The 25,037-nt window shown below is 55.1% G+C and overlaps 1 protein-coding gene across 1 annotated transcript; it reads left to right on the top strand.

The window, feature by feature from the left end:
* Positions 1-251: 251 nt before the first annotated feature.
* Positions 252-13,835, top strand: flcn (folliculin). The gene is made up of 5 exons (XM_052008842.1): positions 252-471; positions 2,744-2,865; positions 3,402-3,521; positions 4,201-4,303; positions 11,704-13,835. The coding sequence occupies exons 1-5, from the start codon at positions 403-405 to the stop codon at positions 11,704-11,706; spliced, it is 417 nt and encodes a 138-aa protein (XP_051864802.1). The 5' UTR covers positions 252-402; the 3' UTR covers positions 11,707-13,835.
* Positions 13,836-25,037: the final 11,202 nt, after the last annotated feature.

Raw genomic sequence — 25,037 nt, forward strand, 5'->3', positions numbered from 1 at the left:
TGTGTGTGTGTCGTCGTCTGTGGACATCGAGCCCCGTCCAAGGCCACGGCAGAATCTGTGTCATTGTTGTGTGTGGTTTGTGGACATCGAGCCCCGTCCAAGGCCACGGCAGAATCTGTGTCATTGTTGTGTGTGTGTGTCGTCGTCTGTGGACATCGAGCCCCGTCCCAGGCAACGGCAGAATTTGTGTCTTTGTTGTGTGTGTGTGTGTGTGTGTGTGTGTGTGTGTGTGTGTGTGTGTGTGTCGTCGTCGTCGTCTGTAGACATCGAGCCCCGTCCAACTTAACTCTCTCTACCTCTCTCTTTCTCCCCCATCCCTTTCCTCTCCAACACCCCCACCCGCCTGCCTCCCTGTAGGTCCTGTCACCGCCGGCGTTCCGAGTCCTGGCCTGGCACGTGCTGATGGGGAACCAGGTCATCTGGAGGGGTTCCAATCGCCGGCTCATCGAATCGGCCATCAGTGTGCTGGTGGTGAGTGTAGCCGTCCTGTAGATCGGGCCTGTGGCGGGGGGGAGGGGCGGGGGGCGGGGTGGTGTGCGGCTGGGTGGTGAGGTGGGAGCCTCACCCTGTGTCTGACCCCGGCAGTGTGTGACAGGACGGTGCGGAGGGAGCTTCACCCTGTGTCTGACCCCCGGGTGTGTGTGACGGGACGGTGCAGGGGGAGCCTCACCCTGTGTCTGACCCCCGGGAGTGTGTGACGGGACGGTGCGGGGGGAGCCTCACCCTGTGTGTCTGACCCCCGGGAGTGTGTGACGGGACGGTGCGGGGCGAGCCTCACCCTGTGTCTGACCCCCGGGAGTGTGTGACGGGACGGTGCGGGGGGAGCCTCACCCTGTGTCTGACCCCCGGGAGTGTGTGACGGGACGGTGCGGAGGGAACCTCACCCCGTGTCTGATCCCATGTCCTGGGGGTGTGTATCTGTACTAAAGACAGTCACAGGGTTGTACAGCACAGAAACAGGCCCTTCGGCCCAACCTATCTATGCTGACCAAGATTCCCATCTCAGATACTCCAATTTGGCCCACACCGCTCTCAACCTTTCCCATCCCTATACCTCTCCCAAGTGTCTTTTCAACGGTGTTATTGGTATTGGTTTATTATTGTCACTTGTACCGAGGTCCAGTGAAAAACTTGTCTTACATACCGATCGTACAGGTCAATTTATTACAGTGCATTGAGGTAGTACAGGGTGCACTGAGGTAGTACAGGGTAAAAACACTAACAGTACAAAGTAAAGTGTCGCAGCTACGGAGAAAGTGCAGTGCAATAAGGTGCAAGGTCACAACAAGGTAGATCGTGAGGTCAGAGTCCATCTCATCGTATAAGGGAACCGTTCAATAGTCTTATTACCGTGGGGTAGAAGTTGTCCTTGAGCCTGGTGGTCGGTGCCCTCAGGCTCCTGTATCTTCTGCCTGATGGGAGGGGGGAGAAGAGAGAATGTCCCGGGGTGAGTGGGTCTTTGATTATGCCGGCTGCTTCACGATGGCAGCGAGAGGTAAAGACAGAGTCCAAGGAGGGGAGGCTGGTGTCCGTGATGCGCTGGGCTGTGTCCACAACTCTCTGCGGTTTCTTGCCGTACCAAGCCGTGATGCGTCCGGATAGGATGCTTTCCATGGTGCATCGATTAAAAATTGGTGAGTGTCAATGAGGACAAACCGAATTTCTTTAGCCTCCTGAGGAAGTAGATAGAGAGCGGTGGGTGTGTGGAACGCACTGCTGGCAGAGGTGGTGGGGGCAGATACATTGGGGACATTTAAGAGACTCTTAGACACATAAATGATAGAGAAATGGAGGGCTATGCGGGAGGGAAGGGTTAGAGAGATCTTAAAGCAGGGTAAAATGTCGGCACAACATCGTGGGCCGAAGGGCCTGTACTCTGCTGTAATGTTCTATGAATGGCGGAACAGAATGGATGGGCCGAACAGCCCCGATCTGCTGCGACATCTCACGCCCCGACCCCTCTCCCTCCCACCACGCCGGGGCGGAAGGTCGGGGAGAGGTGGGGCCGGTATCAGATGGGTCACCGCCGGCGCTTCGTGGAGAACTTTGCAGACGTAAAGGCGACCCCGAGTTAGAAGGATAAATGGCGCAAGCGAGGTAGTGTTCGCGGGCCGTTCGGGAATCTGACGGCGGAGGTCAAGACCGTAAGACAAAGGAGCAGAAGTCGGCCATTCAGCCCATCGAGTCTGGTCCGCCATTCTACCAGGAGCTGATACATTCTCCCATTTAGCCCCACTCCCCTGCCTTCTCACCACAACCTTTGATGCCCTGGCTACTCAGATACCTATCCATCTCTGCCTTAAACACACCAATGAACTTTGCCTCCCCAACCGCCCGTGGCAACAAATTCCACAGATTCGCCACCCTCTGGCTGAAGAAATTTCCCCGCATCTCCATTCTGAGTGGGCGCCCTTAAATCCTGAAGTCATGCCCCCCTTGTACTGGACTCCCCTACCACGGGAAACAACTTTGCCGCATCTACTCTGTCCAGGCCTTTCACATTCGAAATGTTTTCACGAGGTTCCCCCCTCATTCTTTCTGAACTCCAAGAGCCGCCAAACGTTCCCCATCTGTTAACCCCCCCTCATTGCTGGAAGCCTTTCCAGTGAATCTTCTCTGAACTCCCTCTGACGTCAGCACGTCCCTTCTCAAATAAGGAGCCCAAAACTGCACCCCGTCCTCCAAGTGAGCACCCACCGCCCTCTGTGTGAAAATAGAACTGACCCCTGACATCCGCCAACAGACCATGCTCCCTGTGGGTTGTGTCCGGAGGTGCCGTACAGCGAGCGTTACGAGGAGCCTACCGCTGCAACTTCTTGGGCCTGAGCCCAGAGGTCCAGATCCCGGCGCACATCGCCTCGTCCGGTGAGTGGCTCCCGTTGGGAGGGAAGCTCGGGAGGAGGGAGGGTCCCGCTCCCTGGGGCTGTGGTAGTGGGGAGGGACGGAAAGACGAGGGAACTTTGCGGGAGGCCACTGCCCTTCCGCCCCGGTGATGTTCCCGGACCATTCCCAGATCCCATGGTCCCCGACCCTTGGCCCCAGGGTGGTGGGAGAGGGTTCAGGCCTGACATTTCAACTCAAGGTTGGGGGGGAGGGTCGAGATGTTGACTTTTCACCCCAGGGGCAGCAAGAGAGAGAGAAGACGTCGACCTTTCACACTGGGAGCGGCGGGAGAGGGAGGAGGCTTCGACCTCTCACCCCGGGGGCGGCGGGCGAGGTCCAAGACGTTGACCTTTCACTCCCCCTCATGGGAGGGCCGGGGCAGCCCAGGGTAGCGGGTACGAATCCCTGACCCGTCGGATGCCCCCCGCCCCGTCCAGCAGTTGCCGGCGGAGGGGGGGAAGCTGTCGGAAGGTGCGCCCCCGCCCCTCCTCACCCCTCTCCCACTTTCCTTTCGCTAGAGTTCTGCGTGGTGGTGGACGTCCGACCCCTCCCGCCCCAGGCGACCGCCCGCGGCGACCAAGACGCCCTCAGCAACTACGAGTTCGCCGTCAGCAGCAGCGCGGTGGTGACCGATCGAGGTAAATCCCTCCTCCCCGGGCAGCGAAAGGGGGAAGGGGGGGGGGGCGCGGGGAGAGGGAGTGGGAGGGGAAATGGGACCCGCTCACCGGAATGGGCGGGGAGGTGGGATCCGGTGTTGGGAAGAGAGGGAGGGTAGACTAGACGGACCCATTCCCCGAGATGGATGGGGACGGGACGGAGCCGGGATCGGCAGGGGGAGTGTAGATTAGACGCACCCGTCCCCCCCAGGATGGGCAGGGACAGGGAGCCGGGGTTAGGGAAAGGGGGAGTGTCGACAAGACGGACCCGTAAACTTGCCTCTACGGACATGGACCCCCAAGATCCCTCTGGTCCTCCACACTGCGAAGAGTCCTGCCATTTACCTTGTACTCTGCCTTGGAATTCGATCTCCCGAAGCGTGGGAGGGTAGGTGGGGCTGGGAGGGGAGGTGGTGGGAGGGACCTCAGGGGTGGGGAATGGCAGGAAGGTCAGGGTCATGCTGGCAGTGGTAGGAAAAGCTGGGGGGTGTGGGACGGAGCGGGTTAGGCGGGACGGGTCTGTGCCTTAACGTCCCGAGTTGGCCTGTCCCGTCTGTGTGTGTGTCTCCGGGTCAGACCCTCGCCTATGCTGTCTCTTCTCCCACCCGATCCTCCTCCCCCCCCACCCCTCACCGCACACCCACCCCACCCCACCCCACAGGCCCCACCATCCTGAGCAAACTAGAGGCGGCCCTGAGCAACGAGAGCTTGTCGGTACAGGTGGTGCAGCAGTGCCTGGTCTGTCTGAAGGAGGAGTGGATGAAGTGAGTCTGGGGGAGAGGGGGGAGCGGGAAAGGGAGGGGAGGGGGGGAGCGGGGGAGGGGGAACCAGTCAGTCCTGTGGGTTTGCGAACAGGGACCGTTCCCTGTCCCAGGTACATCAGATTGGGTCTCTCCGTCTCTCTGTCAGCCCTCGTTCCCCCCCTCGCCCCTCTCTCCCTCCCTCTCTGTCACCCCTCTGTCAGCCCTCTCCCCCTCTCTGTCAGCCCTCTCCCCATCTCTCTCTGTCAGCCCCCTCTCCCCCTCTCTCTCTGTCAGCCCTCTCTCCCTCCCTCCCCCCCTCTCCCTCCCTCCCCCTCTCCCTCTCTCCCCCTCTCCCTCTCTCTGTCAGCCCCCTCTCCCTCTCTCTGTCAGCCCCCTCTCCCTCTCTGTCAGGCCTCTCTCCCTCTCTCTGTCAGCCCCCTCTCCCTCTCTGTCAGGCCTCTCTCCCTCTCTCTGTCAGCCCTCTCTCCCTCCCTCCCCCCTCTCCCTCTCTCTCTGTCAGCCCCCTCTCCCTCTCTCTGTCAGCCCTCCCTTCCCTCTCTCCCTCTGTCAGCCCTCTCTCCCTCTCTCCCTCTGTCAGCCCTCCTCTCCCTCTCTCTCTCTGTCAGCCCTCCTCTCCCTCTCTCTCTCTGTCAGCCCTCCTCTCCCTCTCTCTCTCTGTCAGCCCTCTCTCCCTCTCTCTCTCTGTCAGCCCTCCTCTCCCTCTCTCTCTCTGTCAGCCCTCCTCTCCCTCTCTCTCTCTGTCAGCCCTCTCCCTCTCTCTCTCTGTCAGCCCTCTCCCTCTCTCTCTGTCAGCCCTCTCCCTCTCTCTCTGTCAGCCCTCTCCCTCTCTCTCTGTCAGCCCTCTCCCTCTCTCTCTGTCAGCCCTCTCTCCCTCTCTCTCTGTCGTCCCTCTCTCCCTCTCTCTCTGTCGTCCCTCTCTCCCTCTCTCTCTGTCGTCCCTCTCTCCCTCTCTCTCTGTCGTCCCTCTCTCCCTCTCTCTCTGTCGTCCCTCTCTCCCTCTCTCTCTGTCGTCCTCTCTCCCTCTCTCTCTGTCGTCCCTCTCTCCCTCTCTCTCTGTCGTCCCTCTCTCCCTCTCTCTCTGTCGTCCCTCTCTCCCTCTCTCTCTGTCGTCCCTCTCTCCCTCTCTCTCTGTCGTCCCTCTCTCCCTCTCTCTCTGTCGTCCCCTCTCTCCCTCTCTCTCTGTCGTCCCTCTCTCCCTCTCTCTCTGTCGTCCCTCTCTCCCTCTGTCGTCCCTCTCTCCCTCTCTCTCTGTCGTCCCTCTCTCCCTCTCTCTCTGTCGTCCCTCTCTCCCTCTCTCTCTGTCGTCCCTCTCTCCCTCCTCTCTCTGTCGTCCCTCTCTCCCTCTCTCTCTGTCGTCCCTCTCTCCCTCTCTCTCTGTCGTCCCTCTCTCCCTCTCTCTCTGTCGTCCCTCTCTCCCTCTCTCTCTGTCGTCCCTCTCTCCCTCTCTCTCTGTCGTCCCTCTCTCCCTCTCTCTCTGTCGTCCCTCTCTCCCTCTCTCTCTGTCGTCCCTCTCTCCCTCTCTCTCTGTCGTCCCTCTCTCCCTCTCTCTCTGTCGTCCCTCTCTCCCTCTCTCTCTGTCGTCCCTCTCTCCCTCTCTCTCTGTCGGCCTCCTCCCTCCCCTGTCGTCCCTCTCTCCCTCTCTCTCTGTCGTCCCTCTCTCCCTCTCTCTCTGTCGTCCCTCTCTCCCTCTCTCTCTGTCGTCCCTCTCTCCCTCTCTCTCTGTCGTCCCTCTCTCCCTCTCTCTCTGTCGTCCCTCTCTCCCTCTCTCTCTGTCGTCCCTCTCTCCCTCTCTCTCTGTCGTCCCTCTCTCCCTCTCTCTCTGTCGTCCCTCTCTCCCTCTCTCTCTGTCGTCCCTCTCTCCCTCTCTCTCTGTCGTCCCTCTCTCCCTCTCTCTCTGTCGTCCCTCTCTCCCTCTCTCTCTGTCGTTCCCTCTCTCCCTCTCTCTCTGTCGTCCCTCTCTCCCTCTCTCTCTGTCGTCCCTCTCTCCCTCTCTCTCTGTCGTCCCTCTCTCCCTCTCTCTCTGTCGTCCCTCTCTCCCTCTCTCTCTGTCGTCCCTCTCTGTCAGCCCTCTCTCCCCCCTCAGCCCTCTCTGTCAGCCCCCTCCCTCCCTCTCTCTCTCTCTGTCAGCCCTCTCTTCCCCCCTCAGCCCTCTCTGTCAGCCCTCTCTCCCCCCTCAGCCCTCTCTGTCAGCCCCCTCCCTCCCTCTCTCTCTCTCTGTCAGCCCTCTCTTCCCCCCTCAGCCCTCTCTGTCAGCCCTCTCTCCCACCTCAACCCTCTCTGTCAGCCCTCTCTCCCCCCTCAGCCCTCTCTGTCAGCTCTCTCTCCCCCCTCAGCCCTCTCTGTCAGCCCCCTCCCTCCCTCTCTCTCTCTGTCAGCCCCCTCCCTCCCTCTCTCTCTCTCTGTCAGCCCTCTCTCCCTCTCTCTCTCTCTGTCAGCCCTCTCTCCCTCTCTCTCTCTCTGTCAGCCCTCTCTCCCTCTCTCTCTCTCTGTCAGCCCTCTCTCCCTCTCTCTCTCTGTCAGCCCTCTCTCCCTCTCTCTCTCTGTCAGCCCTCTCTCCCTCTCTCTCTCTGTCAGCCCTCTCTCCCTCTCTCTCTCTCTGTCAGCCCTCTCTCCCTCTCTCTCTCTCTGTCAGCCCTCTCTCCCTCTCTCTCTCTCTGTCAGCCCTCTCTCCCTCTCTCTCTCTCTGTCAGCCCTCTCTCCCTCTCTCTCTCTGTCAGCCCTCTCTCCCTCTCTCTCTCTCTCTGTCAGCCCTCTCTCCCTCTCTCTCTCTGTCAGCCCTCTCTCCCTCTCTCTCTCTCTCTTTGTCAGCCCTCTCTCCCTCTCTCTCTCTCTCTCTCGGTCAGCCCTCTCTCCCTCTCTCTCTCTGTCTCGGTCAGCCCTCTCTCCCTCTCTCTCTCTGTCAGCCCTCTCTCCCTTTCTCTCTCTGTCAGCCCTCTCTCCCTTTCTCTCTCTGTCAGCCCTCTCTCCCTTTCTCTCTCTCTGTCAGCCCTCTCTCCCCCCTCAGCCCTCTCTGTCAGCCCTCTCTCCCCCCTCAGCCCTCTCTGTCAGCCCTCTCTCCCCCCTCAGCCCTCTCTGTCAGCCTCCTCCCTCCCTCTCTCTCTCTGTCAGCCCCCTCCCTCCCTCTCTCTCTCTCTGTCAGCCCTCTCTCCCTCTCTCTCTCTCTGTCAGCCCTCTCTCCCTCTCTCTCTCTCTGTCAGCCCTCTCTCCCTCTCTCTCTCTCTGTCAGCCCTCTCTCCCTCTCTCTCTCTCTCTGTCAGCCCTCTCTCCCTCTCTCTCTCTCTCTGTCAGCCCTCTCTCCCTCTCTCTCTCTCTCTGTCAGCCCTCTCTCCCTCTCTCTCTCTGTCAGCCCTCTCTCCCTCTCTCTCTCTCTCTTTGTCAGCCCTCTCTCCCTCTCTCTCTCTCTCGGTCAGCCCTCTCTCCCTCTCTCTCTCTGTCTCGGTCAGCCCTCTCTCCCTCTCTCTCTCTGTCAGCCCTCTCTCCCTTTCTCTCTCTGTCAGCCCTCTCTCCCTTTCTCTCTCTCTGTCAGCCCTCTCTCCCCCCTCAGCCCTCTCTGTCAGCCCTCTCTCCCCCCTCAGCCCTCTCTGTCAGCCCTCTCTCCCCCCTCAGCCCTCTCTGTCAGCCTCCTCCCTCCCTCTCTCTCTCTGTCAGCCCCCTCCCTCCCTCTCTCTCTCTCTGTCAGCCCTCTCTCCCTCTCTCTCTCTCTGTCAGCCCTCTCTCCCTCTCTCTCTCTCTGTCAGCCCTCTCTCCCTCTCTCTCTCTCTGTCAGCCCTCTCTCCCTCTCTCTCTCTCTGTCAGCCCTCTCTCCCTCTCTCTCTCTGTCAGCCCTCTCTCCCTCTCTCTCTCTGTCAGCCCTCTCTCCCTCTCTCTCTCTGTCAGCCCTCTCTCCTCTCTCTCTCTGTCAGCCCTCTCTCCCTCTCTCTCTCTGTCAGCCCTCTCTCCCTCTCTCTCTCTCTGTCAGCCCTCTCTCCCTCTCTCTCTCTCTCTGTCAGCCCTCTCTCCCTCTCTCTCTCTCTCTGTCAGCCCTCTCTCCCTCTCTCTCTCTCTGTCAGCCCTCTCTCCCTCTCTCTCTCTCTGTCAGCCCTCTCTCCCTCTCTCTCTCTCTGTCAGCCCTCTCTCCCTCTCTCTCTCTGTCAGCCCTCTCTCCCTCTCTCTCTCTGTCAGCCCTCTCTCCTCTCTCTCTCTGTCAGCCCTCTCTCCCTCTCTCTCTCTCTGTCAGCCCTCTCTCCCTCTCTCTCTCTCTGTCAGCCCTCTCTCCCTCTCTCTCTCTCTCTGTCAGCCCTCTCTCCCTCTCCCTCTCTCTCTCTGTCAGCCCTCTCTCCCTCTCTCTCTCTGTCAGCCCTCTCTCCCTCTCTCTCTCTGTCAGCCCTCTCTCTCTCTCTCTCTCTGTCAGCCCTCTCTCTCTCTCTCTCTCTGTCAGCCCTCTCTCCCCCTCTCTCTCTCTCTGTCAGCCCTCTCCCCCCTCAGCCCTCTCTGTCAGCCCCCTCTCCCCCCTCAGCTCTCTCTGTCAGCCCCCTCCCTCCCTCTCTCTCTCCCTCTCTCTCTGTCAGCCCTCTCTCCCTCTCTCTCTGTCAGCCCTCTCTCCCTCTCTCTCTCTCTGTCAGCCCTCTCTCCCTCTCTCTCTCTCTGTCAGCCCTCTCACCCTCTCTCTCTCTGTCAGCCCTCTCTCCCTCCCTCTCTCTCTGTCAGCCCTCTCTCCCTCTCTCTCTCTGTCAGCCCTCTCTCCCTCTCTCTCTCTCCCCCGTCAGCCCTCTCTGTCAGCCCTCTCTCCCTCTCTCTGTCAGCCCTCTCTCCCTCTCTCTGTCAGCCCTCTCTCCCTCTCTCTGTCAGCCCTCTCTCCCTCTCTCTGTCAGCCCTCTCTCTCTCTCTCTGTCAGCCCTCTCTCCCTCTCTCTCTCTCTGTCAGCCCTGTCTCCCTCTCTCTCTCTCTCTCAGCCCTCTCTCCCTCTCTCTCTCTCTCAGCCCTCTCTCCCTCTCTCTCTCTCTGTCAGCCCTCTCTCCCTCTCTCTCTCTCTGTCAGCCCTCTCTCCCCTCTCAGCCCTCTCTGTCAGCCCCCTCCCTCCCTCTCTCTCCCTCTCTCTGTCAGCCCTCTCTCCCTCTCTCTGTCAGCCCTCTCTCCCTCTCTCTGTCAGCCCTCTCTCTCTCTCTCTGTCAGCCCTCTCTCTCTCTCTCTCTCTGTCAGCCCTCTCTCTCTCTCTCTCTCTGTCAGCCCTCTCTCTCTCTCTCTCTCTCTGTCAGCCCTCTCTCTCTCTCTCTCTCTCTGTCAGCCCTCTCTCTCTCTCTCTCTGTCAGCCCTCTCTCTCTCTGTCAGCCCTCTCTCTCTCTGTCAGCCCTCTCTCTCTCTCTCTGTCAGCCCTCTCTCTCTCTCTCTGTCAGCCCTCTCTCTCTCTCTCTGTCAGCCCTCTCTCTCTCTCTGTCAGCCCTCTCTCTCTCTCTGTCAGCCCTCTCTCTCTCTCTGTCAGCCCTCTCTCTCTCTCTCTGTCAGCCCTCTCTCTCTCTCTGTCAGCCCTCTCTCTCTCTCTCTGTCAGCCCTCTCTCTCTCTCTCTGTCAGCCCTCTCTCTCTCTCTCTGTCAGCCCTCTCTCTCTCTCTCTGTCAGCCCTCTCTCTCTCTCTCTGTCAGCCCTCTCTCTCTCTCTCTGTCAGCCCTCTCTCTCTCTCTCTGTCAGCCCTCTCTCTCTCTCTCTGTCAGCCCTCTCTCTCTCTCTCTGTCAGCCCTCTCTCTCTCTCTCTGTCAGCCCTCTCTCTCTCTCTCTGTCAGCCCTCTCTCTCTCTCTCTGTCAGCCCTCTCTCTCTCTCTCTGTCAGCCCTCTCTCTCTCTCTCTCTGTCAGCCCTCTCTCTCTCTCTCTCTGTCAGCCCTCTCTCTCTCTCTCTCTGTCAGCCCTCTCTCTCTCTCTCTCTGTCAGCCCTCTCTCTCTCTCTCTCTGTCAGCCCTCTCTCTCTCTCTCTCTGTCAGCCCTCTCTCTCTCTCTCTCTGTCAGCCCTCTCTCTCTCTCTCTCTGTCAGCCCTCTCTCTCTCTCTCTCTCTCAGCCCTCTCTCTCTCTCTCTCTGTCAGCCCTCTCTCTCTCTCTCTCTGTCAGCCCTCTCTCTCTCTCTGTCAGCCCTCTCTCTCTCTCTCTGTCAGCCCTCTCTCTCTCTCTCTGTCAGCCCTCTCTCTCTCTCTCTGTCAGCCCTCTCTCTCTCTCTCTGTCAGCCCTCTCTCTCTCTCTCTGTCAGCCCTCTCTCTCTCTCTCTGTCAGCCCTCTCTCTCTCTCTCTGTCAGCCCTCTCTCTCTCTCTCTGTCAGCCCTCTCTCTCTCTCTCTGTCAGCCCTCTCTCTCTCTCTCTGTCAGCCCTCTCTCTCTCTCTCTGTCAGCCCTCTCTCTCTCTCTCTGTCAGCCCTCTCTCTCTCTCTCTGTCAGCCCTCTCTCTCTCTCTCTGTCAGCCCTCTCTCTCTCTCTCTGTCAGCCCTCTCTCCCTCTCTCTCTCTCTGTCAGCCCTCTCTCCCTCTCTCTCTCTCTGTCAGCCCTCTCTCCCTCTCTCTCTCTCTGTCAGCCCTCTCTCCCTCTCTCTCTCTCTGTCAGCCCTCTCTCCCTCTCTCTCTCTCTGTCAGCCCTCTCTCCCTCTCTCTCTCTCTGTCAGCCCTCTCTCCCTCTCTCTCTCTCTGTCAGCCCTCTCTCCCTCTCTCTCTCTCTGTCAGCCCTCTCTCCCTCTCTCTCTCTCTGTCAGCCCTCTCTCCCTCTCTCTCTCTCTGTCAGCCCTCTCTCCCTCTCTCTCTCTCTGTCAGCCCTCTCTCCCTCTCTCTCTCTCTCTGTCAGCCCTCTCTCCCTCTCTCTCTCTCTCTGTCAGCCCTCTCTCTCTCTCTGTCAGCCCTCTCTCTCTCTCTCTGTCAGCCCTCTCTCTCTCTCTCTGTCAGCCCTCTCTCTCTCTCTCTGTCAGCCCTCTCTCTCTCTCTCTGTCAGCCCTCTCTGTCAGCCCCCTCCCTCCCCCCTCAGCCCTCTCTGTCAGCCCCCTCCCTCCCCCATCTCTCTCCCACCTGCTCAGACCTGCGGAGGTGGCCATCTGCAATCAGATGGGGTTTGGGGGGGGTGCTGGCCGGGGATTTGGGGTGGCAGGTCTCAATGAGGCGTCTGTGTTTGTGTCAGGTTGGGGGGTGGGGGTCGGGGAGACGCGCCTGGCTGTGCTTTGTTGGGGGTGGGGTTTGTGGGGCAGTGACGGAGACTGACTCTGAATGTTCCCCTACTTTGTTGCCCCCGCCCACACCTCCCCCTGCCCCCTCTCCTACCTCCCCCTCGGCCTCCCTCCCCTACCCTGCACCCCCGGTCCTCCCTCCCGGACTCCCCTCCCACTTCTCCCTCCGCCCCACCCCCATTTCTCTCCACCCCTCCTGCCCCCCCCCCCCCCCACCCCACCTCCCGCCCCCCAGTAAGGTGAAGGTCCTCTTCAAGTTCTCCCGGGTGGACGGCCGGCCCAAGGAGGACACGCAGCGGCTCCTGGTGGCACTGGGCACAAGTGACGAGGACAACATCAAGCTCCTCAAATTTTGGATCACCGGCCTCAGCAAGACGTACAAGTCCCACCTACTGTCCAGTGTCAGGGGTGCCCCACAGCCCCTGAACGAGACCCGCAGCTAGAGGGGCGGGGAACGGGGGTCAGGGTGGGCTGGACGGAGGCGGAGAGGTGCTACTGACAGAGGGGGATTAACGTCAGTGGGGATACAGTCGCTGACACGGGGCGCTCGGGGAGGGGGTTCACTGAGGGCCGGTGTGAGGGAGGGGGATTAACGTCAGCGGGGGTACAGTCAGTGACACGGGGCGCTGAGGGGAGAGGGTTCACTGAGGGACGGTGTGAGGGAGGGGCATTAACGTCAGTGGGGGTACAGTCAGTGACACGGGGCGCTGAGGGGAGAGGGGTCACTGAGGGACAGTGTGAGGGAGGGGGATTAACGTCAGTGGGGGTACAGTCAGTGACACGGGGCACTCGGGGAGAGGGTTCACTGAGGGACGGTGTGAGGGAGGGGCATTAACTTCAGTGGGGATACAGTCGGTGACACGGGGCGCCGGGGGGAGAGGGGTCACTGAGGGACGGTGTGAGGGAGGGGGATTAAAGTCAGCGGGGGTACAGTCAGTGACACGGGGTGCTGAGGGGAGAGGGGTCACTGAGGGACGGTGTGAGGGAGGGGGATTAACGTCAGCGGGGGTACAGTCAGTGACACGGGGCGCCGGGGGGAGAGGGGTCACTGGAGACGGTGTGAGGAAGCTGGATTAACGTCAGTAACTTGGGATCCTGAGGTGAGACGGCAGGTCTCCTGAAACTTCTGTTGCGAATCTCATCGAGGCCCCTGTTGCTTTCTGCAGGGACTAAGGACTTTACGTGTGCGTCTGTGTCTGTGTGTGTGAGTGTGTTCATTTTTATTGAGTGCTTTTGCTTGTATGGAACTAACTTTGCATTAAAATATTTCCTGCACTGAAGCCTGTGTCTCAGCGCAGAATTCCGGCGCAGTTTGGAAGCGCTCGGGAGCGCGGGTGCCTGCGGCCCTGAGCAACCTGCAAGAAGCACAAAGAAGGAGGGAGCTTATTTCCCTCCGAGGGTCAGGCGGTCGCTTCGAGGGGGAAATAAAGAGTCGACGCTTGCCGGTCGGACCCTTCGCCGGGACTGGAGAGAAAGACCGTGGGTAGAAGCTTCGATCAGGACGGCAGGGTGCGGGCCCTTGGACGTTGCGGGGCTCTGTGCGGACCTACTCCACGGTCAATCTGACCATCCCCTCCTGCGCAGCCCATTTGTCTCTTGCCTCCATGTCGGGGAGGTGTCGTCCTGATTTCATTGCCACACTTTCTCAACTCTCTCATGTGCCTCTTCCCTATTCCCTCTTACCACTCCTCACCCAGATCTACTTCTCACCTGCCAACCCCTGCTCCCACCCCACCGTAGAAAGCATCCTATTACCACAGAAAGCAGCCTATCCGGATGCATCACAGCTTGGGATGGCAACTGCTCTGCCCAGGACCGCAAGAAACTGCAGGGAGTTGTGGACACAGCCCAGCGCGTCACGGACACCGGCCTCCCCTCCGCGGACTCTGTCTTCACCTCTCGCTGTCTTGGTGAAGCAGCCGGCATAATCAAAACCCCCCCCACCCGGGACATTCTCTCTTCTCCCCTCTTCCATCGGGTAGAAGATACAGGAGCCTGAGGGCACGTACCACCAGGCTCAAGGACAGCTTCTACCCCGCTGTGATAAGACTATTGAACGGTTCCCTTATACGATGAGATGGACTCTGACCTCACGATCTACCTTGTTGTGACTTTGCACCTTATTGCACTGCACTTTCTCTGTAGCTGTGACACTTTACTCTGTACTGTTATTGTTTTAACCTGTACTACCTCAATGCACTCTGTACCACCTCAGTGCACCCTGTACTACCTCGATGCACCCTGTAGCACATCAATGTAACTGCACTGTGTAATGAATTGACCTGTATGATCAGTATGCAAGACAAGTTTTTCACTGGACCTCGGTACAAGTGACATTAATAAACCAATACCAATACCGGTTTCTAACACGGGCTCTCTCTGCTCTTTCTCTCCCGACCCCCATGAAGCGCTGAGCATCCCATTTCCCCTCCACAGGTGCTGTCCGACATGCCGATCCGCCCCGGCTCTCCCCTCGCCCCGCTTCGGAAGCCGTTTTACAGCCGCGTCCTGGGATCCCGGTGTCTCCCGGGGCCTGACCCATTCCCCCACCCCTCGTCCTCCCCCCCGGTTCCGGGATCGGATGGAGGGGAGGGGGTGTGGGGGTCCTCTCCGTCTGACACCTCTGTCCTCCACCAACCCCCCCCTCCCCACATTCTCCTTCCCCCTGACTCTCCCTCCTGCCTTCGATCTGTCCCTTCGCCCAGTCCCAGCGTCGACCCCAACTCCGCACCGTTAACGTTGCCCCACCACCCCCCCCTCGCTGATTTCGCCCCTTTCCCCCAACCCCCTCCCCTCCTCCCTCTTGGACTCCGTCCCTTGCGGGACCCACTGAAACAAATTGGTAAATTGGTTTGTTATGGTCACTTGTACAGAGGTATGGTGAAAAACTTGTCTTGCACACCAATTGTACAGGTCAATTCATTACACAGTGCATTGAGGTAGTGCAGGGTGCATAGAGGTGCTACAGGGTGCATTGACGTAGTACAGGGTGCATTAAGGTTGTACAGGGTGCATTGAGGTCCTACTGTCATCCCGAAATCAATTTCCCTATCCGTCCGCTGTAAATAACACAGTACCACGAGGTCGATTCGAACAAATACCTTTATTAGCAGTGCACCGCTAGGAGAATTCTCTTCAGCACTCACTAAGAGTGGCTCCCGAGTTCTCCCAGTACAAAGGGGTAGACAGAGATTTATACAGGTATTGTCATGCATACTTTAATGAGTCAGGTGCCGGAGTTCTTGGTTGAGCAGGAAGCGGACAAAGGCCTCTGCAGATGGACAAAGAGCAGCCTCACCCCACAGGTTCAGTTAATCGTTTTGCAATCGGGTGAGACAAAGGCAGGTATCACCTTCATTGTTTGAGACAGCCTTCCCATTTCCCGTTAAGATTGACCATCATCTCCATAGTCAAGCATAATGGGAATCCAATTAAGTTCCAGACACAGCAATTACCACACAGCACCCAGCCCAGGGAGAGCAGTGGTGTGGCTGTTCTGGCCTGAAGGACACGTTTTAAATCAGTATTTCAAGCAGCCATAATTCTCATCCGTCTTAAGATATCAATACAGTTCTAGTTTATTAATCCTACACCTCCTCACTACAGGGTGTATTAAGATTGTATAGGGTGCATTGAGGTAGTACAAGGGGAAAAGCAAGTTACAAATTAGTTATTCAAACACCAATACTTCTGTTGAAGCACGAATTACTAGCTGTAGACAGTGAAGTGATTGCCTCATTGTCACAAGCACCGAGATGCAGTGAAACTCCTCGTTTTGCAAGCCATCCCTACAGATCATTCCACACATAAGAACATTGAGGTAAAAATCAACAACACAATGCTCTCTTAACGTTCCTCGGTTCCTCCTGTTAAAAGACCTCTCTTGAACGTTACCATTGGATCCGCATCCACCACTTCTGCTGGCAGCTCGCACCACCCTCTGAGTGAAGAAGTTCCCCCTCAGATTCCCCTTTCAACATTCACCCTGAACCTATGTCCTCTCATTCTGGTCACACTCAGCCTTCGGGGGGTGGGAAAGCCTGCATGCATTCATCTGATCTGTACATCATCATTTTGTATACCTCCATCAGATCTCCCCTCGTTCTCCTGCGCTCCAGGGAATAAAAGTCCAAACTTCTTCAACCTTTCCCTATCATACAGGTCCTCGAGTGCCAGCAACGTCTGTGTACATTTTCTCTACACTCTCTCAAGCTTATTGATATCTGTCCTGTAGGCGGGTGACCAGAACTGCACGCAATACTCCAAATCCGGCCTCACCAACGTCTTGGAAAACTTCAACATAACAGCCCAACTCCTGTACTCAATGCCCTGATTTATGAAGGCCAAAGTACCAAAAGCTCTCTTTACGACCCTCTCTACCTGTGATGCTACTTTCGAGGAGCTATGGATCTGTATTCCCAGGTCCCTCAGTTCCTTGGCACACCTCAGAGCCCTACCATTCACTGTGTAGGTCTTACCCTGGTTTGTCTTCCCAAACTGCATCACCACACACTTGTCTGCATTAAATTCCATCTGCCAGTTTGCAGCCCAATTTCCCAGCTGGGCAAGATCACACTGCGAGCTTTGATAGCCTTCCTCGCTGTCCACCGCGCCCCCCTCAATCTTGGTGTCATCCGCAAATTTGCTGATCCGGTCTGCCCGCGTTTTTCCCAGATCCCTCTCATCCGTGTACTTGTCCAAGTGTCTTTTCAGTGTTATACATACGCCTGCCTCAACCACTTCCTCTGGCAGCTCGTTCCGTGCAAGCACCGCCCTCGGGTCCCTGTTAAATCTCTCCCCTCTCACCTTAAACCTGTGCCCTCTTGTTCTTGATTGCCCAACCCTGGGGGCGAAAGACTGCGCGCATTCACGCTATGCCCCTCATTGTATGCACCTCTGTAAGACCGCCCCTCAGTCTCCATCCCGGACTGCCCAACCTCTCCCTATAACTCAGTCCCTCGAGTCCCGACGACGTCCATGGAAATCTCCTCTGTGCTCTTTTGCAGCTGAGTGTCGTCTGTCCTACAGCAGGGCCATCGAAAATGGACCCAGTACTCTCCAAGCGTGGCCTCGCCAGCCACTTGTACAACAGCAACGTGCCCTGATGGTACGATAGTAATATATTCCCATGCCAGCCATTTCTACTTCCAACTCGGCCAGAAATAGTTAAGTCAAGGCTACCCAATGCCCAACTAAATCATTGCCTGTACTGTCTGCAAATACTGGGATGCTGTTTCATCCAGTTTAATGCAGCCAATCGCGACATCTACTGGCACTTCCGGGCAAAGACGGCACCCTTCACTGATGCACAGACCAAGTCAACATTCAATGGGACATTGAACATTGCACAGTACAGGCCCTTCGGCCCACGATATTGTGCCGACATTTTATCCTGCTCTGAGATATATCTAACCCTTCCCTCCCACATTTCCCCCCATTTCTCTATTCATGTGTCTATCTACGAGTCTCTTAAATGTCTCTAAGATATATGCCCCCACCACCTGTTCTAAGATCTATCTAACCCTTCCTTCCCACACAGCCCCCCCCCCACCATTTTTCTATCATCCATGTGTCGATTTAAGAGTCTCTTAAATGTCCCTGATGTACCTGCCCCCACCACCTCTGCAGGCAGTGCGTTCCACGCACCCACCACTCTCTGTGTAAAAAACCTACCCCTGACATCCCCCTTATACCTTCCTCCAATCACCTTAAAATTATGCCCCCCTCGTGTTAGCCATTGTGGCCCTGGGAAAAAGTCTCTGACTGTCCACTCGATCTGTGCCTCTTGTACACCTCTGTCAAGTCACGTCTCATCCTCCTCCTCTCCAAAGAGAAAAGCCCCAGCTCGCTCAACCTCTCCTCAGAAGACGTGCTCTCCAATGCAGCCAGCGTCCTGGTAAATCTCCTCCGCACCCTCTCTAAAGCTCCCACATCCTTCCTATAATGAGGCGACCAGAACTGAACACAATACTCCAAGTGTGGTCTAAACAGAGTTCAATAGATCTGCAACATTACCTTGTGACTGTTGAATCCAATCCCCCGACTAATGAAGGCCAACACTCCATACGCCTTCTTCACAACCTTATCGACCTGCGTGGCAACCTTGAGGGATCTATGGACGTGAACCCCAAGATCCCTCTGTTCCTCCACACTGCTGAGAGTCCTGCCATTAACCTTGTATTCTGCCTTCAAGTTCGATCTTCCAAAGTGTGTCACTTCACACTTATCCGAGTTGAACTGCATCTGCCACTTCTCAGTCCAGCTCTGCATTGAACCCTGCTCAATACTCTGACGGTCAGATGGATCTTAGCGGCGGTTAGAGTCTGCAGAGGGGTCCAGGTCCGCCGCAGTGGACGGACTGACAAGGATCGGAGGTGGAGAACCGGAGGAAATCCATCATTTTACTCTTCAGTATCACTGGCAGTTTTGTACGGCTCTGGTTGACACAGGTTGTTTACAACATATAAAGGCGATCAACGAACTGAGTTGATTGGTATTGGTTTATTATTGTCACTTGTACCGAGGTACACTGAAAAACTTGTCTTGCAAACTGATCGTACAGATCAATTCATTACACTGTGCATTGAAGTAGTGCAGGGTGCATTGATGTAGTACAGGTAAAAACAATAACAGTACAGAGTAAAGTGTCACAGCTACAGAGAGAGTGCAGTGCAATAAGGTGCGAGGTCACAACAAGGTAGATCGTGAAGTCAGAGTCCATCGCTTCGTACAAGGGAACCGTTCAATAGTCTTATCACGGTGGTGTAGAATCTGTCCTTAAGTCTGCTGGTACGTGCTCTCAGGCTCCTGTATCTTCTACCCGATGGGAGAGGGGAGAAGAGAGAATGTCCCGGGTTGGTGGGGTCTTTGATTATGCCGGCTGCTTCACCAAGACAGCGAGAGGTAAAGACAGAGTCCGCGGAGGGGAGGCTGGTGTCCGTGACGTGCTGGTCTGTGTCCACAACTCTCTGCAGTTTCTGGCGGTCCCGGGCAGAGCAGTTGTCATATCAAGCCATGATACATCCAGATAGGATGCTTTCTATGGTGCATCGGTAAAAGTTGGTGAGTGTTAAGGGGGAAAAACCAAATTTATTTCGCCTCCTGAGGTAGTAGAGGCGCTGGTGAGCTTTCTTGGCCGTGGCGTCTACGTGATTTGACCAGGACAGGCTGTTGGTGATGGGATTCTGGGGAGAAGAGGTCACGGTGAATATTAATGGGGGAATGGAATTGCACTGTGTGCAGACAATGTGATTAATAAATGGTACAATTGGCCCCTTTAATGTCATAGTGCAGCACAGAACAGGCCCTTTGGCGCACAATGTTGTGCCGACATAGCTAATCCCTCCTACCCACAGAATGCCCACATCCATTTTCCTCTCGTTCATGAGCCCCTCTTGAAAGCCCCCAATGAATTTCCCTCCTCCACCCTATCAGGCAACGCATTCCAGAAATCCACCACTCTCTCAGTAAAAAAAACGTACCCCTCACGTCTGTTCTGAATGTTACGGATTAGGTTACTATTGGTGAATGTCCATTTAAGACATAGCACAGTTGTGTGTGTGTGTGTGTGTGTGTGTGTGTGTGTGTGTGTGTGTGTGTGTGTGTGTGTGTGTGTGTGTTGCGGATGGCAAGACACTGAATTCGTTCGGGACTCATCGTTAAAGCTTAGGAGAAAAATAGTGTTTTAACAAAAAACAATCATTGATTAATTATCCTCGGTACAGGCCCTTCGGCCCGCAATCTGGTGCCGGCATTTTAATCTGCTCTCAGATCTATCCAACCCTTCCCTCCCACATCGCCCCCCACTTCTCTATCATTCATGTGTCCATCCAAGAGTCTCTTAAATGCCCCTCATGTATCTGCCCCCACCACCTCTGCCGGCAGTGCGTTCCACGCACCCACCACGCTCTGTGTAAAAAATGTACCCCTGACATCCCCCTTATACCTTCCTCCAATCACCTTAAATTTATGTACCTTTCTGCACCTTTTGCGTAGAGTGTTCTGGGGGGCAGCCCGCAAGTCTCTGCACGATTCCGGCGCCAACACAGCACGGCCCGCAACTTCCTAACCCCGTACGTCTTTGGAATGTGGGAGGGTACCGGAGCACCCGGAGGAAACCCAGACAGACACATGAGGGCAGAAAGTACAAACTCCTGGCGCTGTGGATTTTTGTCGATGCACTTCAAGCGAATGAATCAGAAGGCGGCCACTTACCGGGAAAATAACACGGCAAAACAAGTGTTAATCTGAAGCAGGGAAACACAATTTGAGGAGGATAAGGAACTGATACATAAGAGGAAGCCGGCAGAGATCAGACACGATCGTATTTTATGAGAATGCAGAATTGAAAGGAAAAAAATCTCTGGCTGTCCACTCTTGTACACCTCTGTCAGGTCACCTCTCATCCTCCTCCTCTCCATTAGACGGACTCGCCAATTCTTTCTAAGATTTAACGTGTTTCACAATCAGCTTCGCTGGGTAAGTCACCGCGTTCTTCAGCTCCTCCCTGAATTTCCTCTGCGTCATGACATATATGGACGTGTTGGTGCAGGAGCTGAGAACCTGCAGCATGAATCCAACCGTTTCAAAGTCACTGCCGGCATAATCCTGATGCCCTGCTAAATGCATACAAATGACGTATAATGTTTTAGTGCTCCACAACAATACAAAACTGCCGGATATACTGAAGAGAAGGACGATAGATTTCCTTCGGTTCTGCATTTCTGGGTCCTGGTCGTTCGCTGGACTGCTCTGTCCCCGGAGTCCCCTGCGGACTCTATTAGCCGCTAAAATGTACCTCACTGTCAGAGAATTGAAGAGTAACAGGATTAAAAACGAGACGCAAGGGGTTAAAGTAATATCGAAAAAGTCAAATGCAATCCATGTGGGTAAAATATAGAAAGTTGGCTTCATGGCGCACCCACGGGGAACACCGTCTATCACATATTCAGGGTGAAACACGAAATACCAAGGAATATTCGTTAAACAGCTCAGCGCAGCCGTCACCCCAGTGACAACAGCCGCCGTTTTCTCGGTGCAATATCTGGTCCTCAGCTTCTGACAGCAGATGGCCACAAACCTATCGAAGGTGAAAGCCACCGTGAGCCAGACAGAGGCTTCCGTGGCGGCGCAGAACAGGGCAACGTTGACAGAGCAGGCCGGCGTCCTGCTGAGAGGCGAACGTGGGAAGTAGCCGGCAACCGCCGCCGTTAACAGGACGTTGGTGACACCAACCAGGAGATCGGCCGCCGCCATCGCCACCAAGTAGCGGGTGATGCACTTGGAGAGACCGCACCTCCCTCGGGATAGGATCACAATCGCCACCAAGTTACCTGTAAGGGGACGAAAAGAGAATTGAATGTGTTTGCTCGTCAAGCTCGATCTTGTACTTCTTTAGGTTTCTGCAACAGACGGCGTGTTTGAAGATTTAAGAGATTTAAGGCATCTTTATTAGTCACATGTACATCGGAACACACAGTGAAATGCACCTTTTTGCGCAGAGTGTTCTGGGGGGCAGCCTGCAAGTGTCTCCACGCTTCTGGAGCACAACATAACATGCCCGCAACTTCCTAACCCGCACGTCTTTGGAATGTGAGAGGAAACCGGAGCACCCAGAGGAAACCCACGCAGACACACGGGGAGGGGGAGAACGTACAAATTTCTTACAGACAGCGGCAGAAATTGAATCCGGCTCGCCGGCGCTGTAAGAGCGTTCGGTGGATTTTTGTCGATGCACTTCAAGTGAATGAATCAGAAGGCGGCCACTTACTCGGACAATAAGACGTCAAAACAAGCCGCAGGAGAACGCAACTTAAGGGGTATAAAGGAACGGACACTTCAGAGGAGGCCGGCCTAGATCAGACATGATCATACTGTCTGGCAGTATTGAGTGACCTAATTCAGCTGGTAGCTTCCTGTGTTCGACACGTTTATATCGCGCGAGCAAACAACAGAAGGGATATTGTCGTTTTGTGAGATATCCAACACCAAAGGAAACAGTTGTGGACACAGCCCAGCTCATTACGGAAACCAGCCTCCCCTCGGTGGACTCTCGCTGCCTTGGTGTAGCAGCCAGTATAATCAAAGACCCCACCCACCCGGGTCATTTCCTCTTCTCCCCTCTCCCATCAGGTACCAATAGCCTCAACACCGATGAAAACCTTCAGTATTTTTGTTTCCAACACTCACCAGGAACACCAATAACAGCCAAAATAGGATAATAAACCGCCGTGATTTGATGAATCATCGACACTCCCATATTCTTTTAGAAGTGGTACGTTATGTTCGTGCAGACCCGGGAGTCAGTGTGATCTGAAATATCCCACGACCCTCTTCTTAAAGAGGGAATAAATCTCCAGTGACATTAGTTTCCTAATCATCGTTGTTAGTTACAGTCACTGAACAAACAAGTTGCATCACTTGTCTCCAGTTTATTGGTATTGGTACTGGTTTATTACTGTCTCTTGTACCGAGGTGCACTGAAAAACTTGTCTTGCACACCGTTCGTACAGGTCAATTCATTACACAGTGCAGTTACATTGAGTTGGTACAGAGTGCATTGAGGTAAAACAAATAACAGTGCAGAGTAAAGTGTCACAGCTACAGAGAAAGTGCAGTGCAATAAGGTGCAAGGTCGCAACAAGGTAGATCGTGAGGTCAGAGTCCATCTCTTCATATAAGGGAACCGTTCAATATTCTTATCACAGTGGGATAGAATCTGTCCTTAAGTCTGGTGGTTTGTGCCCTCAGGCTCCTGTATCTTCTGCCTGATGGAAGAGAGAAGACAGAGTGACCCGGGTGGGTGGGGTCTTTGATTTTGCTGGCTACGCCCAGGCAGCGAGAGGTAAAGACAGAGTCCATGGAGGGGAGGCTGGTGTCCGTGACGCGCTGGGCTGTGTCCACAACTCTCTGCAGTTTCTTGCGGTCCTGGGCAGAGCAGTTGCCGTACCAAGCCGTGATGCATCCTGATAGGATGCTTTCTGTGGTGCATCGGTAAAAGTTGGTGAGAGTCAAAGGGGACAAACCAAATTTCTTTCGCCTCCTGAGGAAGTAGAGGCGCTGGTGAGCTTTCTTGGCCGTGGTGTCTACGTGATTTGACCAGGACAGGCTGTTGGTGATGTTCACTCCCAGGAACTTGAAGCTCTCAACCCTCTCGACCTCAGCACCATTGATGTAGACAGGTGCATGTACACCGCCCCCTTTCCTGAAGTCAATGACCAGCTCTTTAGTTTTGCTGACAATGAGGGAAAGGTTGTTGTCATGACACCATGTCACTGAGCTCTCGACCTCCTTCCTGTACTCAACACTGTTTGAGATACGGCCGACAACGGTGGTATCATCTGCAAACGTGCAGATGGAGTTAGAGCAGAATCTGGCCACACAGTCATGAGTGTATAGGGAGTAGAGGGCTGAGGACGCAGCCTTGTGGGGCACCAGTGTTGAGAATAATCTTGCCGGAGGTATTGCTGCCTATCCTCACTGATGCGAATAAGTATCGGAGAGGGACCGGAGAACTACAGGACGGGTTGCCTGATTTGACATACATAAGTGGAACTACTTCAGTTTATTATCGTGGATGCGATGACAGAAAATTTTAGGAAATTTTAACAGCATTGAAGGAGAGACAGATTGCACGTGGAAGGGAAACCATGTGTCCGGTATTTTTGCTTCAACGGGAATAAAAAATAAAGATGCATCAGTGGATGTTGTATAAATGGACATTCAGGAACACAATAGCAGAAGAAAGCAGGAGAAGGGATCGTCCACTCTGCCCGTGTAGCCTGCCCCGCCTTTCGACCTGATCCACCCCGGCCTCAAGTTCCCCACAACCCTCGACCTTTCGCCTTGGCCAAATGTTTATCAATCACCCCACATCTGCTGCGATAGTGTGCAACACCAGTGCACACTTAACCGCCGTTACTATAGAGTCGAGGGTCGAAAAGTGGTAAGGCACACTGGTTTAAATAAAAGAGCAGCGATAATATGTCGTTTTCTGGATGGCGGGACCACGGTTGCAAGTACGAATAGACTTCCGAATCGCCTTGTTACGCCACATTAATTCGCCTGTTGATTCTTCCTTTTCTTGCGTTGGATATTCTGAAATGTTCCCACATTTTCCAGGTTCACGTCTACCGATTTGACCCATCCATATTCCTTTCAAAACTCTTCACATCTTTCTTGTGACCTGCTAACCAGGATATAATTGTATCGTCTGCAAATGCGGCCGCACTGTACTCGGTCCTCTCATCTATTTCGAACACCTGAGGCCTCATAGAACATAGTACAACACAGAACAGGCCCTTCGGCCCACAATGCTGTGCTGACATAGCTAATCCCTCCTACCTACAGAATTCCCATATCTCTCCATTTTCCTCTCATTCAGGTGCCCATCCAAGCCCCTCTTAAAAGCCTCCAATGAATTTCCCTCCGCCACCATATCAGGCAACACAGTTCAGGCATCCACCACTCTCTCAGTAAAAGACTTACCCCTCACGTCTGTTCTGAGCCTACCCGCTCTCACCTGAAATGCACGCCCTCTGGTATTGGATCGCTCATCAATGGGAAGACTATATTGCTTGTCCGCCCTATCTATGCCCCTCATCATTTTACACACCTCCAGCAGATCACCCCTCAGCCTCCGCCGCTCCGGAGAAAAGAGCCCGAGTTTGCCCAGCCTCCCCTGATAGCACATGCCCTCTAATCCAGGCAGGGTCCTAGTAAACCTCCTCTGCACCCTCTCTAAAGCCTCAACATCCCTCCTGCAGTGAGGTGACCAGAATTGCACGCAATACTCTAAATGCAGCCTCACCAGAGTTCTACAGAGATGTATCTCAACTTTTTGACTCTTGTACTCAATACCTCGATTAATCAGTGCCTCACACCGATTGATGTTCTACCCCATGTGTTACTGATCGTCAATGCGAAAATTACCCATTTATACGACTGCTTTCATTCAGCTAAACATCCCATACCTTGTACTCCAGCCCCCCTCCCTCAATCCAGTGCCCTCACATATTATTTTATATACGGCATCTAATCCAGCCACTGCTGGAAAGACAAATACGTGGCAACTACTGGTTCCGCGTTCTCCCCATTGATCACATATTCATATTAGCCAGAAAAAGACTTCCCTCGCGTAAAATCATATCTCCTGCCTTTCTAAGTTTGCTGCCATTCCCTGCTACGAATTATTCCCGCATTTTCCCAATGACAGACTTGAGGCGAACTTGACTTGAGCCTGACTTGTTTCGAGGTTCCTACCGCCTGCCTCAATCGACTGCAGAGAATTTGACACTGCGATTCCTGGTTGGAATATGTGTTTCAATGTGAATTCATTCTTGTTACACTTTCCGTCTCTCAGAAGCATTTGAGACTGTGATGCAGAGGGTAGTGCATTCTTGGAATACCCGCCGCCGGAGGACCATTCATCGAGTTCATTTGAAATCATATCGATAAATCTGGAGATCGAGGGACATTGTGGGAGGGCAGGAGCACGACTCTCAGGTGACATGTTGGCCATGATATGAATGAATTCGGGCGAGCAGGCTTAAAGGAGCAGCCGTTCTGTTC

The sequence above is a fragment of the Pristis pectinata genome, chromosome 41 (assembly GCF_009764475.1).
Source record: "Pristis pectinata isolate sPriPec2 chromosome 41, sPriPec2.1.pri, whole genome shotgun sequence".
Lineage (NCBI taxonomy): Eukaryota > Metazoa > Chordata > Chondrichthyes > Rhinopristiformes > Pristidae > Pristis > Pristis pectinata.